We start from the raw sequence: 16191 nt of genomic DNA on the forward strand, positions 1-16191 counted from the left end.
ACTGTAGTTTGGATGGAGGTGCTGTGTTCTGGCAGCACCTGAGAATTTCATCCGGCTCCAGTCAAAGTTGATCAGCAGTGGTGCCAGGTGTCAACCCCCACCAATCAGATATTAATGGATATCCAAAAAAAAGTAGTGGTCTCCCCCTTAAATAAAGTGATGGAAATGGGTCTGTCATTATATAAATAGGATCTGTCCGTACCTCTTTGGGTGTCCGTACCTCTTTGGGTGTCCGTACCGCTTTGGGTGTCTGTACCGCTTTGGGTGCCTGTACCGCTTTGGGTGCCTGTACCGCTTTGGGTGCCTGTACCGCTTTGGGTGCCTGTACCGCTTTGGGTGCCTGTACCGCTTTGGGTGCCTGTACCGCTTTGGGTGTCTGTACCGCTTTGGGTGTCCTTTTTACCGCTTTGGGTGTCTGTACCGCTTTGGGTGTCCTTTTTACCGCTTTGGGTGTCCTTACCTCTTTGCATCCAACCTCTTTAGATGTCCTACAATCCTCACTCTTTATCAATTTGCTTTTTCTACACATCAATGTTACTGTTTAACCCTGCTACTTTCTTTTAGTCACATTTCAGATGGGAGAGCACAAGGTTAAATTCCCAGTGGAAATAAGACAACCACCAATTCCCTTTTTATATGATTCTGGGCCAGGTGTGTATCTTTTCTTTGCCATACTCTAGTATTGATGGAATATATTTTTTAATCTCAATTTAATCCTTAAATATTTGAGATCTGAAATATCATAAGTCTGATATACTGTGGGCTAAATAAGTATTGAACACGTCACCAATTTTCTAAGTAAATATATTTCTAATTGTGCTATTTACATACATTTTGTAACAACCCATCCAATCCACACAGACAAAGAAATCAAACCATAGATGTTCATAAATATAGTGATGTGTAATAATGAGAAATGACACCGGGAAAAAGTATTTAACACGCTTACTGAAATGTAATGTTTTATACAAAAGCCTTTGCTGGTGATGAAGCTTCAAGACGCCTCCTGTATGGAGAAACTAGTCACCTGCCTTGCTCAGGTGGATTTTGGCCCATTCTTCCGCATACACACTCGTCACATCCTGCAGGTCCCAACTCCTTCTATGAACTGAGTTTTAGTTCCATCCAGACATTTTCTATTGGATTCAGCTCTGGTGATCGGCTCAGCCATTCTAGCTGCTTTTTTTTCTTTCTCAGAAACCAATTGAACATTTCCTTGGCCATGTGTTTGGGGTCAGTGTCTTGCTGAAATGTTCACCCACGTTTCATCTTCATCATCCTGGTAGATGGCAGAAGATTTTTTTTATCAGGAATGTCTCTGTACATTTGTCCATTCATCCTTCCTTCAATGACATTAGGTTTGCCAGTGCCATCTGCTGAAAAACAGCCCCACACCATGATGTTCCCACCGCCACACTTCACTGTTGCTGTTTTGGGGGTGATTTGATTTGTGCGCTCCCAAACATGGTTAAACACTCTTGAGCCTGTTGTTTGTTAAGCAATGGAACCTTGCATGGTGAGCGTGCATACAGGTCATGGAGAGCGAGCGCATTACTTATTATTTTCTTCGAAACAATTGTACCTGCTGATTCCAGGTCTTTCTGTAGCTCTCCACAGGTGGTTCTTCTCTCTTGGACAATATTTTGATAATTCTTTTCACTCCTCAGTATGAAATCTTGCAAGGAGCACCTGGCTGTGGCTTTTTTTTTTATGGTGAAATGATGTTCGCCCCACTTCCAGATTATGGCCCCAACAGTGCTCCCTGGAACCTTCAGTAGTTTTGGAATTATTATTTTGCGACACAAAGGTTGCAAAAGTCTTGAAACAGCTCACTGGTTTAACCCATTATGAGATGTTTCTTGTGTCGCACCTTGGTAATGAGACACCTTTTGGCCATCAGCTGAATGAGCTGATATTATTTTTCACTAAGTGGCAGGATTGCTTTCCAATTGCTAATGGATTTCAGCTGGTGTCATAACTTTCCATGTCTTCATATGTTTAATACATTTTTCGTGTCATTCCTAATAATTAGAAATGGCTGAATTTATGGTCATCTATAGTTTCATATCTTTGCCTGTGTGGATTGGATGGGTTGTTACTTACATCTGGTGAGAAATGAATGTCAATATCCTATTTAGAAATATATTTACTTAGAAAATTGGTGATGTGTTCAATACTTATTTTACCCACTGTATATACAGTACCTTGAAAAAGTATTGATATCCTGTGACTTAATCCAAATTTTTCAACTTGTAAGCTTAAATGTAACACAAAGTAGCAATTATTTGTGAAGTGTAAAGGAAATGACATATATGGTTTTCTAAATATTTTACAAATATAAATCTGAAAATATACTATTCATTTGCATGTACCCTTAATTCTCCATTGTTGCTTTGGTTGGATGTTTAGGGTCATTGTCTTGCTGGAAGGTGAACCTACAGCTTAGTCTCAAGTCATTTTCAGCCTCCAACTGGTTTTCCTTCAGGATTGCCATGTATTTAGCTCAATCTATCAACTCTGACCAGCTTCCCTGCCCCTGCTGAAAAAAGTCTCCCCACAGCGTGATGCTTCCACCACCATGTGTGACAGTGGGGATGGTGATTTCATAGTGATGTGTAGTGTTAGTTTTCCACCACACATGGCATTTTAAATTTTAGCTCAAAAAGTTGTACTTTGGTCTCATCTGACGAGAGCACGTTCTCCCACATGTCATGTAGGGGACACACTGAGCATGTGGCAGAAAGTCCTCTGGTCACATGATGCCAAAGTAGAACCTTTAGGGCTAAATGCAAAAAGCTGAAGACACAACAGAGGTTCCGTTTTTAGAATAATGCAAACTCAATTTATTTGAAATATTTAAATATTAGAAAAGCAGATTAACTCTATGCAATAAGGTTTGTCCATAAGATGTATTCTAACCATATGGACAAATTCAACAGTTTTAAATGTTTTTTATTTAACTTTTTTCTTTCTTTCAGATAGAAAACTGAGCTCACTAGTAACAATAACCACCAAAACATTTTATCGTTACGACAAGCTTAGAATTTTGATTAAAAGCATTCGCAAGTTTTATCCTGATATTAAGATTATTATTGCTGATGATAATGACAACCCGCAGAAAATCAATGATGTGAATGTGGAGCAGTATTTTATGCCTTATGCAAAGGTATCTATTGAAATGATGACTTGGGAAATGTTGCTTTCCGCACTGTGTTTTTTGCTTTAATACATCGTTTTGTGTAGCACAGGGGCGGACACTGGCAGCTTGGGACCCCCTGCGCAAGAAATTTTGCCTGGACCCCGCCCTCCTTTTATGGTTAACAAACTACTATATACATATAATTACACACAATATGTATGTATGTATGTATGTATGTATGTATGTATGTATGTGTGTGTATATACATGTATGTATATGTATGTGTGTGTGTGTATGCATGTATAATATATGTGTGTGTGTATGTGTGTATATATATGTGTGTGTATATATGTGCGTGTGTATATATATATATATATATATATATATATATATATATATATATATATATATATATATATATATATATGTATATGTATATGTATATGTATATATATATATATATATATATATGTGTATATATATATATATATATATATATATATATGTATATTTATTTGTATTTTTTATTTTTTTTTTATATTCTATATCATTCCTTAAATATCTCCTTCTCGTTGTTTTTGCTATTTATTGATCCCTGTCTTTTATTTTCTAGTGTCTTCTCTTGTTAGATATAAAATGGCAGGACTACTGATGCAATATAGTAAATCTTATTTTCAGATGGAGGCGGCAAATGGACTGGTCAGATGTTCCTCCACCTGCAGTCATTTTAGATCTAACAAGAGAGGATTATATAATAGAGAGGGTGTTGTGAATAACAAGAATAAGCGATGTAAGAGACAGTAATATACATAACAATTGAGTATTCTATGTAATAAGGGATGGTGTTGTATATAATTAGAGAGGATGCTAATAAGGGACAGTGTTATACATAATAAAAGAGGAAACTATGTAAGGACTGTGCTTTACATAGTGAGTACACTAGATACTGTACTATACATAAGGCTACATTTCTGCATCTATGTGCAGTGTCGGTGTGCTGCCTGACTTTTTTTTTTTCTTTTCTTGGACAGAGCACAGACCCATGCAGTATGTTGTATTCCTCATAATCTGATCAGAACAGCACATGCTCAGTCTCGCATATCTCATTCTCGGATCCTCTATCCTTTGTTGCCCCCCCCCCCACAACTCATTCATGCTATCTTCATAATCAATTAGGGGGTGGGGGGGGAGACTCTATTAGAGCCTAATAAATTGTGGCAAAACTGCAATTTGAGCCCCAAGAATATTATGTTATCATATCTTTTCTATTTTAAAGGGCTGGTTTGCTGGGAGGAATCTGGCCGTTTCTCAAGTCACCACAAAATACTTCCTTTGGGTGGATGATGACTTTGAATTTACAGAAAGCAGCAAAATTGAAAGGTTTCTCCAGATTCTTGAAGAGACAGACCTGGATTTGGTAAATATTACTTTACTTTACTATCAATTTCAGGCAATATATTTTTACGGTAATTAAAAAAAAACAAACAAAACAAACCGTTGTTCTCAACATAGATCTTCTTCAGAAGCACACAGCTCCCCAGCCTCTTGGCTTGCTGGGAAATGCAACACACCTAATGATTGCATGAGCTGTGCAATTTTGCCTCTGTGGCATAGGGCACTAAAGTTGGAAGTATCCAATGATCTGGGCAGCGCTTACATGTTTTAGAGCAGCGCTTACATGTTTAATAGCAAAGAACTTGTAAGTGCTGCACTTCTTCCTTAAGAGACCAACCACTGCTGTTGGATGGCTGCAGGGGCAGGCTGGGCCGACCTGAGGGGCATTAGCCCACCGGGCTTGTCCCGTAACAGTTTAGGGCCACCCAGTGCATAATGAAGATTGTACCTTTCAATCACCAGTGGTCCGTAAGAGGTGATTGTAATCAGTAAGAGGCCGTGGCATGTCTTTAAAATTTTAATGCATCCACCGATGATTAAAAGCACAGAAGAGCACCACAAAAGTACCTGATGGTCCTCGCCACTAGGCGATATAGCAGTGCTGTAGATTTAAAGCACCGCATGAGAATCCTTAAGGCGTGAACATGTAACCGCCTGCTGTTTGTGACATGCCTTTCTCTTACCTGCTGGAAAATAGTGATTAGAGACACGGGCAGCTCCAAACGTCTTCATTTGTCCATGGACTGGTCTGGATGTGACAGAAGAGCCGGGTGAGGATGTGCCGCCCCCGTGCCAGCAGCCGGCACTGCTCGGGCCCGGACCTTCCGGTGGGTGGCTCGAGGGTCTCTGGACCCGAGGGTCTCGCGGACACCCCGAATAAATGTGGGGGACGTAGATGTATGGGCTAGGCCGTAGTAAGTTCGTGACGCCACCCACAGTGTGTGGTGAGATGGGACACCACCGCTGTTGTTATGGGGCACCCGGGGGAGATGTTGTGCAGCAAGTTGTTAATCCCTCCATGGGCAGGGATGGTGGCGCCGGAACCCGATGACTCAGTGCAGGGGATAGCGACCGTAGGGAGTGTTTGGTGTATTCACTGTTAATGAACCGCACAAGTCTCTGGTAAACCAAGGTGATGGTGGCCGGTTCCGCGGCCGGTTGCATTCGGGTTCCCCCACCCGGCTGGTGGTCTCTATCCTTTTCCTCTGCATTCTTTGTGTAAGGTGGACTTTCCTAGTGTGAAACTCAGGCCACATCCAGCCAGGAGTGGACTCCTAAGAAGCCATGCCCGCAGATGCTGGCCCGTGGGATCTATGGGCCCTGGCGGTGACCTCTTATCCCTATCGGTGGGCTGTTGTCTTTTATGAGGGACTTTGGGTGGGACAGGACCTCTAGTCCTGGCCTCAATCGAATAATTAACCAGTTCCGCTTGGTTCCGGTCCTGGCTTCAGGGTCCGAGTAGCCTCCTTTGTGCTACGGTTTCCGGGTCGGTTCCCTGTGTCTGTACCCGGCGGGCTACAACCCTGTCCCGGTCCACCTCAGTTCCGCTGAGCCGTCTTCTCATCTCCTGCTGACGGAGACCACCATCTGCCTTCTAGCCAGTGGCATCAGGGCTCCAATCCTGGCACCGTCCAACTTGAACTTTCCTGCTGGAGCTACACCTAGCTCCAGCCCACACGCCTCTCCAAACTGAACCACAAACTAATCTGCTTGTTTTCCCACCCCGGGCTGTCTAGACCCCTGGGGCATGTCCCAACCGCCTGGTCATGCCCACTGGTGTATCTATCTTTCTCTAAGGGGGGGTGACTAGGGTTTTCTGGTTGGCTGAATGTTTCCTAGTGAGGGAACTGTATAATGCGGGGGCCTGTTTGTGACTACCTGGTTTTGCCAGGGCATCACAAGGACACCTCTATCCTCATACTAGAGTCCTGCTGACAGTTTGCATCTTGTTGGGTCACAATGGCAGCTGGATCCTTTGGGATGGTGAGGGAATTCTAATTGGGTGGTTGATTTATTTATGTTTTTGAGATGTGGATTATAATTCCTTTTGCGGGAAAGGATTCCTGCCATGGGGTGTCATTCAGGAGTTTATAATAGTCTATGGGGGGTGTCATTATTGCAAGGGGGTAATTTACTATGTTCCTGGAGGAGGAAGAATAATGGGGGGCAGAGAGGGTATGGTGGTCAGGCATGTGATTTCTACGGGAATTCGGGGGGGTGTATGATTGAGTCTGAGGGGATTTATTTTTACTATATGAGGGTGAGGTTATTATAGGTAGTCCTAACCTGACAAAACCCAACTCTTCTACATAGCAGTCAGAAGTTAGGCACCGTAGACAGTGCTGAGACCTATCATCACTTATCTATAGTACTGGGCAGCCATGATGCTTTGCAGTCCACTAGTGGTATACAGGAGAAGTTTAATACTAGCATGGGGCACTGACTGCTGCACACAAGGCCGGCATTAGGGGGAGGAATTGCAGTATTAAGGGGACCCCTCCCTTTTCAAGCACAAACTTTAATGATAATGCACGTTCTGTATTATTACTGCAGTTTCTGGGGTTAAGATTATAGAAAGACCTTTAGTGGTATCATAGTTATGTGACTATGATGTCACCAAATGTCTTTATCCCTGCGGGATAACAGGCCTGCACAGCATGTGGCTTGCCATGGGGCTTCTTGCAGCAAGCAAGATCTTGGGTAGGGGCTGATGAGCTCTCCAAGATGTGAAGCCGCAGCGTGATAAGGTCACCTGACCTAATTGCACTGCTGCTGGAGGCATATTTTGTGCAGAGAGCACCGTGAGGGCCAATTATTTATTCAGGGGTGCATTATCAGGGATATTTATATTTCTGGGGCTGTACAGTGATACTTTAACAGAACCACCTGAAACAGTGCCCTTAAAAATACTGTAAAAGATGGAGAAGTGAGAACTCTGGAGAGAAAAACTGTGGATGTGAAATTTCATCATGACATCTGTATTATGTGGAGACAAAAGGTATGGGAACGACTCCAATCAGAGAAGAAGTCACCTATAAGGTAGTTGGATGTAAATGTTTGTTTATGATACTGCCTGCGTCTCCTCACTACTGTGGCTCTTGTATGGTCAATAGTTTGATGGCTGATAACAATTCCCAGTATCTCCTTTTATCATTAAGGAAATATTAGAAATTATAGGTTCAAGCTAAAAAAAAAAATATATTAGCTGACCTGATATTGATTCATTGGTGTGCTGTTTAAATGTTATACTGATGGTGGTTCTGAAGCTGTGTGCATGTACTGATGGTGGTTCTGTCTTTTTTTTTTTTTTTTTTATAATATGTTTATGTCTACATCTGTGCTGGAGGTAGGTGCACAACACTGTATTCACCTTTTACTTAACTAGGTGAATCTTGCTCAACCTCCTTTGTTTATGAACACCGGTATGCACATCCATATTCTTAATGAATCAGGACCATTGTTCTTGGCCCCACATCACCAGGTGTAAGCAAGAGATGTGCTGCCAATAACATGATCTGTATGGAGACAATCTAATCTATTAGTGATTGTTCTAACCCCATTTTCTTTGTCCTCCTCTGTGCGTAAGCTTATACACAAGCGTCAGATGACTTTAGTCGATCGTGCTCATTTAATGGTCTGAAATTGGCTCCAGAAAATACAGCTTTAAATATTTTGTGTGTAATGGTGCAATATATTAACCGTCGGGGCCTTACTTTAAACTTTTGCTCAATACCAGCCCTGGCTGTATGGTTTGTCATTCTGATTGCTGCACTAATACCAGAGAAATACCTGCTATCCGCACTAAGCGCTGACTTGAAGGAAGGTATGAACTCCTTTCTGTGTGGGGCTCTGGTTTCCTTCGCCAGAAAGAGTCCGTGTGGGTGGATCACTTGGTCGGAGTGTGTGACACTTGCTCTTCAGGGTGGTGTCCGTCACACTGCAGCCGCTCCATGTTGTAGACCCAATAGTGAAACATGGGAGTTCTTTTAGCAACCATAACTTCAACAGTTAATTTTCCTTTTCACCGGTAAGACAGACATGGATTCCTCCTACGGTTTTCTCTGGTGTACTCTCTCTCGGCCAACCACCACTATCTTGAAGCTAGTCTGCAAGCTGCCATTCACCTGTAGCTCCTTTCCGCCAGCTACGCCGTTTGCCAGCTTGCTATACTTTCTGAGGACCCTCTGCACCCACACTGATGAAGGTCTTTTGACCGAAACGTCTGTGCTTGTGCTAGTCCTACAAGTTCTTCACAATAAAAAACACAATTCACATTGATCTTGAATGCCAAGTTTCTACAACTATTATATTACTATATGTCACATAGAGAATTATTATTCTTGAGGGTGACAGCAAGGGGGCTCCATATATGAATATACTATGGGGTGCTAAGGTCCTTTATGTGATTATAGACATAAGGTGGGGGCAGAGATGTCAATTTTGTATGTACGATCTTGGACTGACAATCGCATTGTTCTCACTGAGATAAACCTCTGAACAATTTGTCATAGTGAACACCGGAGCGCTCAGTCGAATTAGTGCCCCTGTGTATGGGAGAATCGGCTGAGATAGCCATAGATCGAACGATCGACCAAAGCATAGGTTGGCAGACGGTCACCTAAATTGCCAGCTTAACAATGGACCACACCACTCATGGACCGGTGCATTGTGCTTGCCCCCAGGCTAAAATATGCCAACCTGTTCCTGGACAGGTGGTAACCTAAATAGAGTACAGTAAACTATAAAATTCAAAATTCCCATGTTCTTTTCAACAGTAGTTTTAATGACAAATTGCATACGAATAAAAATTTACATTCTAAATTGTACAAAGTACAATTCTGTATTGTATTTATTGATCTGTTATGTAGCATCGTAAATTATTGCATAATGGGTGCAAATGCATTAATTTAGGGGCAGCTTTGAAGGTATTTTTCTACAAATGACAGTGATATTGTGGCGCCCCTGACCTGGTCATGCTCGGTCAGTACCTTCAATCCAAAGGCTGAAATAGGGTGTGTACACACAGACACATAGTAACCAGGTCTCACACACCATAGAGTGGACCCCTGGGCAGACCCAGGAGGGGGCGTGGCCTCCACATCTCAGCTAGTGGTGCGGTAGAGAAGCTGGGAGCTAGGTTTGAGTGGCAGTCAGAAAGAGGAGCTGCAGGGAGCCAGTCTGAAATGGAAAGTGGCACACAGACATGCTAGTCAGACCCTGCACGTGTAGTGGCTGTTGGCGGGGGAGAACAGTTACCAGTAGTTGGACAGAAAGACGCTGAAGAAGTCAGCTGGTCGTGTACGGAGACTCCTGGTAGCTAGGCACGCAGGGGAAACAGGTTCCCGAAGTAGGCTCAAGTTTAACTACCTACTAAACCTGCCGGTGTGGGGATCACAAGCCCCACACCAACCAAACAGAGTCCGAGCATCAGCAGCAACGAGGGGGCCCATAAGGAGGATTGAGCCTGGAGCCATCTTCCTTGGTCCACGCTGCCAGCAAACGGGTCAAAAAGAGGAGAAAAGGCAGTAGCTACTTCCCTGGATGAATCCCACGGTACTTCAAGTCAGGGGCTAGCCAAAACAAGAAGTGCTAGGAAGGCGAGCTAACAGTCACCCTTATGCCAGCGTGAAGGATACCTAGTTTCCCCTGGTTCATCTCAGTATCGCCCGGGTTACCTTACAACAATACCAACAGCAGTGAGTAAACAAGTTGAAAGACATCTTGGACTGTGCCTGAGTTATTCTGCGACCTGTTGTTCTACACCCATATACCTGAGCCCCTGGGGCCAGCCTCACTCTCGGGAGGCCACACCACCTGACTGCAGATTCCATCAGCTCCAGACGCTTGTTAAACTGCAGTGGCGGTCACCTACAACCCTGACCACAAACCGAGAGTGGTGTCACGACTCAGATGTAAATAACCAGACATACCTGTTGCCAGTGGTAATCAAGTGGAGCCACCCTGCAGCGTCCCCGGAGGTGGAGCGGTGTCCCTGAGGCGACCGCTGCAGCGGTGGGCGACACAATATTCTATAGAAAATTAATAAATAGATAAACATTTGGATCTGCGCTGCAACTAGCATGATTGTTCTAGTTTGTACACGACTGCAATTATTTGAACAGAGGGGAGTACTGCATGCACGCGCTCTCAATGGAGGATGGCGCATGCGCGCGCTCTCAATGGAGGACGGCGCTTGCTGGAAATAACTGGGAGATTTTACTTGGCTTTCTGTCAAGCCCTTATCCTTATTACGTTATACCTGTAAGTTTAAGCTGCTTGTCTATAGAAGGAGACAAGATTTGGGTGTGAAGTTGGGTGCACGGAAGAGATATGGTCATCTTCCTTCTTTATCCACCATGCTTTTTCACACATTGTTTAATTAGCCATTGATATTCGCTGTAGAAAGGACGACGTTTTGATTTCAGGTTGCTTTTCCATTACTACATCATTTTCCGTTTATTTTGCATTTTCACCTTTTTAAGTTCTTTTGTAATGTATTGGTTTACATTGACTTGTTCTATGCTGTATTGTATCAGAACCAAAACTGACCATTTTTTGTTTTACTTTTTAGGTAGCTGGTAGCCTGGGGGGTACCGATTTTACATTTAAAATCTTATACCAGGCGGGTGATGATGAGGGCGGCTGTTTACATAGACGATCTGGATTCTACCATAAACTGGAAGGATTTCCAAATTGTGTGATGAGCGGTGTTGCGTCCAACTTTTTCCTTGCACACACGCGCGCTGTGCTTGCTGTCGGCTTTGACCCCAGGCTCAACAGAGTTGCTCACTCAGGTAATTAATTTGTTTTTAGAAAAAGCTAAAACTCTGTTAACATTTGTTTGTACATCCAATTTGACTGTTATATTTTGAGGAACAGACAAATTTTAATTCATGTATGAAATGGATCTGTTGCACAAGTGATGGAAACCAAAGCAGTGGATCTTCATGGATTATTGGGTTCATCTGGGTTCCATTGTTTCTTCTCCTTCTTGCTTCTCCCCTCTGTTGCTTCCTTCTCCCCTCTGTTGCTTCCTTCTCCCCTCTGTTGCTTCCTTCTCCTCTCTGTTGCTTCCTTCTCCCCTCTGTTGCTTCCTTCTCCCCTCTGTTGCTTCCTTCTCCCCTCTGTTGCTTCCTTCTCCCCTCTGTTGCTTCCTTCTCCCCTCTGTTGCTTCCTTCTCCCCTCTGTTGCTTCCTTCTCCCCTCTGTTGCTTCCTTCTCCCCTCTGTTGCTTCCTTCTCCCCTCTGTTGCTTCCTTCTCCCCTCTGTTGCTTCCTTCTCCCCTCTGTTGCTTCCTTCTCCCCTCTGTTGCTTCCTTCTCCCCTCTGTTGCTTCCTTATCCCCTCTGTTCCTTCCTTATCCCCTCTGTTCCTTCCTTATCCCCTCTGTTCCTTCCTTATCCCCTCTGTTCCTTCCTTATCCCCTCTGTTCCTTCCTTATCCCCTCTGTTCCTTCCTTATCCCCTCTGTTCCTTCCTTATCCCCTCTGTTCCTTCCTTATCCCCTCTGTTCCTTCCTTATCCCCTCTGTTCCTTCCTTATCCCCTCTGTTCCTTCCTTATCCCCTCTGTTCCTTCCTTATCCCCTCTGTTCCTTCCTTATCCCCTCTGTTCCTTCCTTATCCCCTCTGTTCCTTCCTTCTCCCCTCTGTTCCTTCCTTCTCCCCTCTGTTCCTTCCTTCCCTTCTTTTTTTTTTTCTCCCCCTGTACCTGGGACTATAACAACCAACCATTAAAAGGTAAAGGAAACTACCAGCCTGTGTCGTCCAGTTACTGTTGGCATCCTCAGCCGCGCTCCCAGTGTACTACACCATAGACTACCACCCTATCATCCTCCCCGGGGCCCACTCCTCCTGTAGGGAGCAGAACCATCCTTGCTGCTTACAACCATCTGCCCCGGAGGACAGCGACAGCAGCGGCGGCTAATCCCTGGCCGCGTCACGAGACAAACCATCCCCATCATCCTTCCCTTTTTATTGTATGTCTCGGGGCCATGAAGCAGGGCAGGGCCATCCATGACATCCCCAGACCCAACATCACCGGCCCGGTGACAAGTAAAGTTAACCCCTTGCATCGTGGGTGCTACACATGTATACATTTAGTAGTGTTTTTGAGATACAATAAATATATTGCAGTAATTTTTTTTTTTTTTTTTAAATTTTCTGCAGAATTTTATTTTGACGGATTCGGAAATCTGAAAGTCGCTTCCTGTAACGACATTGTTGTGGGTCACCAGCAAAAAACACCAGAAAAAACTGATAATGACAGAAATTACACAAAGTTTAGATACAATAATGATCAACAAGTTAAAATGAAAATGGGCCTCCTCTACTTCAAGAACCTCAAGTGTTACAGTCAAACCTGAGATTTACATGCTTGTTAGTCTTATTTCTTCATGGTTCATTAGATATAATAAATTATTCTGTCCTGAAACACACTAGTGTCTTTAATTTTCGTTTCAAGGTAAAAAAAAAAAAGTAATACATATATAAGGCTACTTTCACACTTGCGTTGAACTTCATCCGTTACATTGCGTTGTGTGATGGATGCAATGGATGTGTTGCATATAACGGATGCAATGGAGCGTACGAAACAACGGAAAGCTTTTTTTTTTTTTTTTGCTCCCTTCTTTACAGTTTTACCGGCAGCAGACTATTGTGAACGATCAGCTGATCGCTCTCAATAGCCGGCTGCCGGCCGCTCAGCTGAGAGCTCTCACATGCCGGCTGCCGGGCGCTCAGCTGAGAGCTCTCACAATGCCGGGGGCGCTCAGCTGAGAGCTCTCACATGCCGGGGGCGCTCAGCTGAGAGCTCTCACATGCCGGGGGCGCTCAGCTGAGAGCTCTCACATGCCGGGGGCGCTCAGCTGAGAGCTCTCACATGCCGGGGGCGCTCAGCTGAGAGCTCTCACATGCCGGGGGCGCTCAGCTGAGAGCTCTCACATGCCGGGGGCGCTCAGCTGAGAGCTCTCACATGCCGGGGGCGCTCAGCTGAGAGCTCTCACATGCCGGGGGCGCTCAGCTGAGAGCTCTCACATGCCGGGGGCGCTCAGCTGAGAGCTCTCACATGCCGGGGGCGCTCAGCTGAGAGCTCTCACATGCCGGGGGCGCTCAGTTGAGAGCTCTCGCATGCCGGCGGCCGGGGGCGCTCAGCTGAGAGCTCTCGCATGCCGGCGGCCGGGGGCGCTCAGCTGAGAGCTCTCGCATGCCGGCGGCCGGGGGCGCTCAGCTGAACTTTCGGCCACCGAGAAACAAAATAAAGTTTCTGTGATTTTAAAAAAAACAAAAAACAAACATGCGCAGTGAAAAAATAAAGGTTTACGCCGCTCAAAAAAAGTTACATGGTGCGTTCCTTCCGCCCGACGCAGCGTCAACATAACACTGCGTCATCCAGCGGATGCAACGCTGACACTTGCGTTACAGTGCGTCGTCCATACAAGTCTATGGAGAATAGCGCAGTGCGTTAACGGACTGCGCTATTCTCCATAGTGACGGACTGCGCTGAACGCAAGTGTGAAAGTACCCGAAGACATTTATGGAGTTTTCTGGGTTTCAATACAGTCAATAATGATTGAGTCATGCCGCTCTGCTATAGTGCCTCAGGACTTGTCCAGTTCTGTGGCATTGACCCAGTGCATTTCCTGACAAAGGCCAGCTCTGCTACCTCACTGGACTCTGCTACTTTATCCTTTGTCAGTCACTGAACATACCCATACTACATTGCTACTATCAGTCACCTCTTCCTGTCTCTTCTGCTGTACTTCTCCGGTTTTAATTCCTCTAGATCAGCGTTCCTCAGCTCCAGTCCTCAAGGCCCACCAACAGATCATGTTTTCAGGATTTCCTTAGTATTGCACAGGTGATGGAACTTTTCAATGAGCCAAACTGAGAAATCCTGAAAACATGATCAGTTGGTTGGCCTTGAGTTGAGGAACATTTCTCTAGATAGTCAAGTTCAATCGTCTTCTTGGCTGGTTCTTCACCAAACTTTGAATGAACCAGTATGGGCTGTCATGTACAGCATGGACCTTTTGCCGACAGATGCGGGTAACCCGATGAGCCCCCTTCATCATGGGGATTGGGGATTGTAATTCTTACTCGTGAACGAAGAATTTCAGGTGAGTGTGGGTTATAATCTCCCATTGATCAAGTTACTGCTCTTTGTACACAACACCCGTTACTACTACCGATTTGTACTTCTCCAGTGTACATCCAATCTTTTCTGCTGCTGAAGTTCCAACCGGATCACCCTGCTGTAACCGTGTTTTCAATCCGTATTTCTTCCAACTGCTCAAGACCAAGGGCTTTGAGTATCCACTACATCCAATAATGCATAAAAATTGTGTCCAAAGTTTCACCCCAAACTGAGCTAACTTGACCTTTTTCCGTTGTTGGAGTAACTTTTACGATTTCTCTTCTGATGGTGCTTATACTCTATTAGTAGAAGCATAGGGACAAACACCATTACACAAATTAATCATTAACATTGGAGTTTGCAACCAACCAGTCGCCATTTCTTATTGGACTACAATGGTCTGAGGGGAAGCCTAAGGGCTGCTTCTCACTTGTGAGTTTCTCGCAGTAGAGCAATGCGAGAAAATCTCGCATTGGAATCGGACACATGTTAGTGAATGATTCAGCTCGCATTTGCCATTTTTTTTTCTCAGTCCAAATCGGACTGAGAAAAAAATCGCAGCATGCTGCTTTTTTGCGAGTTTCTACTGCGAGTTTCTCCAATGCAAGTCTATGGGAGCGTGTAAAAAATCGGATGTCACGGGACGGCACTCACACCATCCTAGTGACATCCGATTTTCTAAATACATTTCTCGCATGTTTCCTAAAACACTGGAAACGAGCGATGTCTCACAATGTCTGTCAATCACTATTCTCTGTCAGTCGGTCTCTCCCTCTCGGTCTCTATTCTCTCTCTGTCGGTCCGTCACTATCTCTGTCCCTCTCTGTCTGTCGGTCATTTTCCCCTCCTCTCTCATACTCACCGTTCCCCGATCTCCGGCGCTGCGCTGCACGGCGTTCACACTGCTGCGGCGGCTTTTACTATTTTGAAAAAGCCGGCCGCTCATTAAACAATCTCGTATTCCCTGCTTTCCCCGCCCACAGGCGCCTATGATTGGTTGCAGTGAGACACGCCCCCACGCTGAGTGACAGGTGTCTCACTGCAACCAATCACAGCAGCCGGTGGGCGGGTCTATACTGTGCAGTGAAATAAATAAATAAATAATTTAAAAAAATTGCGTGCGGTCCCCCCCAATTTTAATACCAGCCAGATAAAGCCATACGGCTGAAGGCTGGTATTCTCAGGATGGGGAGCTCCACGTTATGGGGAGCCCCCCAGCCTAACAATATCAGTCAGCAGCCGCCCAGAATTGCCGCATACATTATACGCGACAGTTCTGGGACTGTACCTGGCTCTTCCCGATTTGCCCTGGTGCGTTGGCAAATCGGGGTAATAAGGAGTTAATGGCAGCCCATAGCTGCCACTAAATCCTAGATTAATCATGTCAGGCGTCTATGAGACACCCTCCATGATTAATCTGTAAATTGCAGTAAATAAACACACACACACACATGAAAAAATCATTTATTAGAAATAAAAAACACAAACAAATTCCCTCATTACCAATTTAATCAGCCCCAAAAAGCC

At 44.6% G+C, this 16191-nt stretch overlaps 1 protein-coding gene across 1 annotated transcript in view; it reads left to right on the plus strand.

The window, feature by feature from the left end:
- The window catches only part of LOC142254470 (beta-1,4 N-acetylgalactosaminyltransferase 2-like), a 31636-nt gene extending 18687 nt beyond the window's left edge, over positions 1-12949 (plus strand). Inside the window, exons 6-10 of the mRNA XM_075325533.1 lie at positions 565-651; positions 2979-3166; positions 4416-4556; positions 11106-11328; positions 12699-12949. Coding sequence (XP_075181648.1) covers positions 565-651; positions 2979-3166; positions 4416-4556; positions 11106-11328; positions 12699-12895 — 836 coding nt within the window. The 3' untranslated portion in view covers positions 12896-12949. The remainder of the gene's footprint in view (positions 1-564; positions 652-2978; positions 3167-4415; positions 4557-11105; positions 11329-12698) is intronic.
- Positions 12950-16191: the final 3242 nt, after the last annotated feature.

This window comes from Anomaloglossus baeobatrachus, chromosome 10, assembly GCF_048569485.1.
Source record: "Anomaloglossus baeobatrachus isolate aAnoBae1 chromosome 10, aAnoBae1.hap1, whole genome shotgun sequence".
NCBI classification, from domain to species: domain Eukaryota; kingdom Metazoa; phylum Chordata; class Amphibia; order Anura; family Aromobatidae; genus Anomaloglossus; species Anomaloglossus baeobatrachus.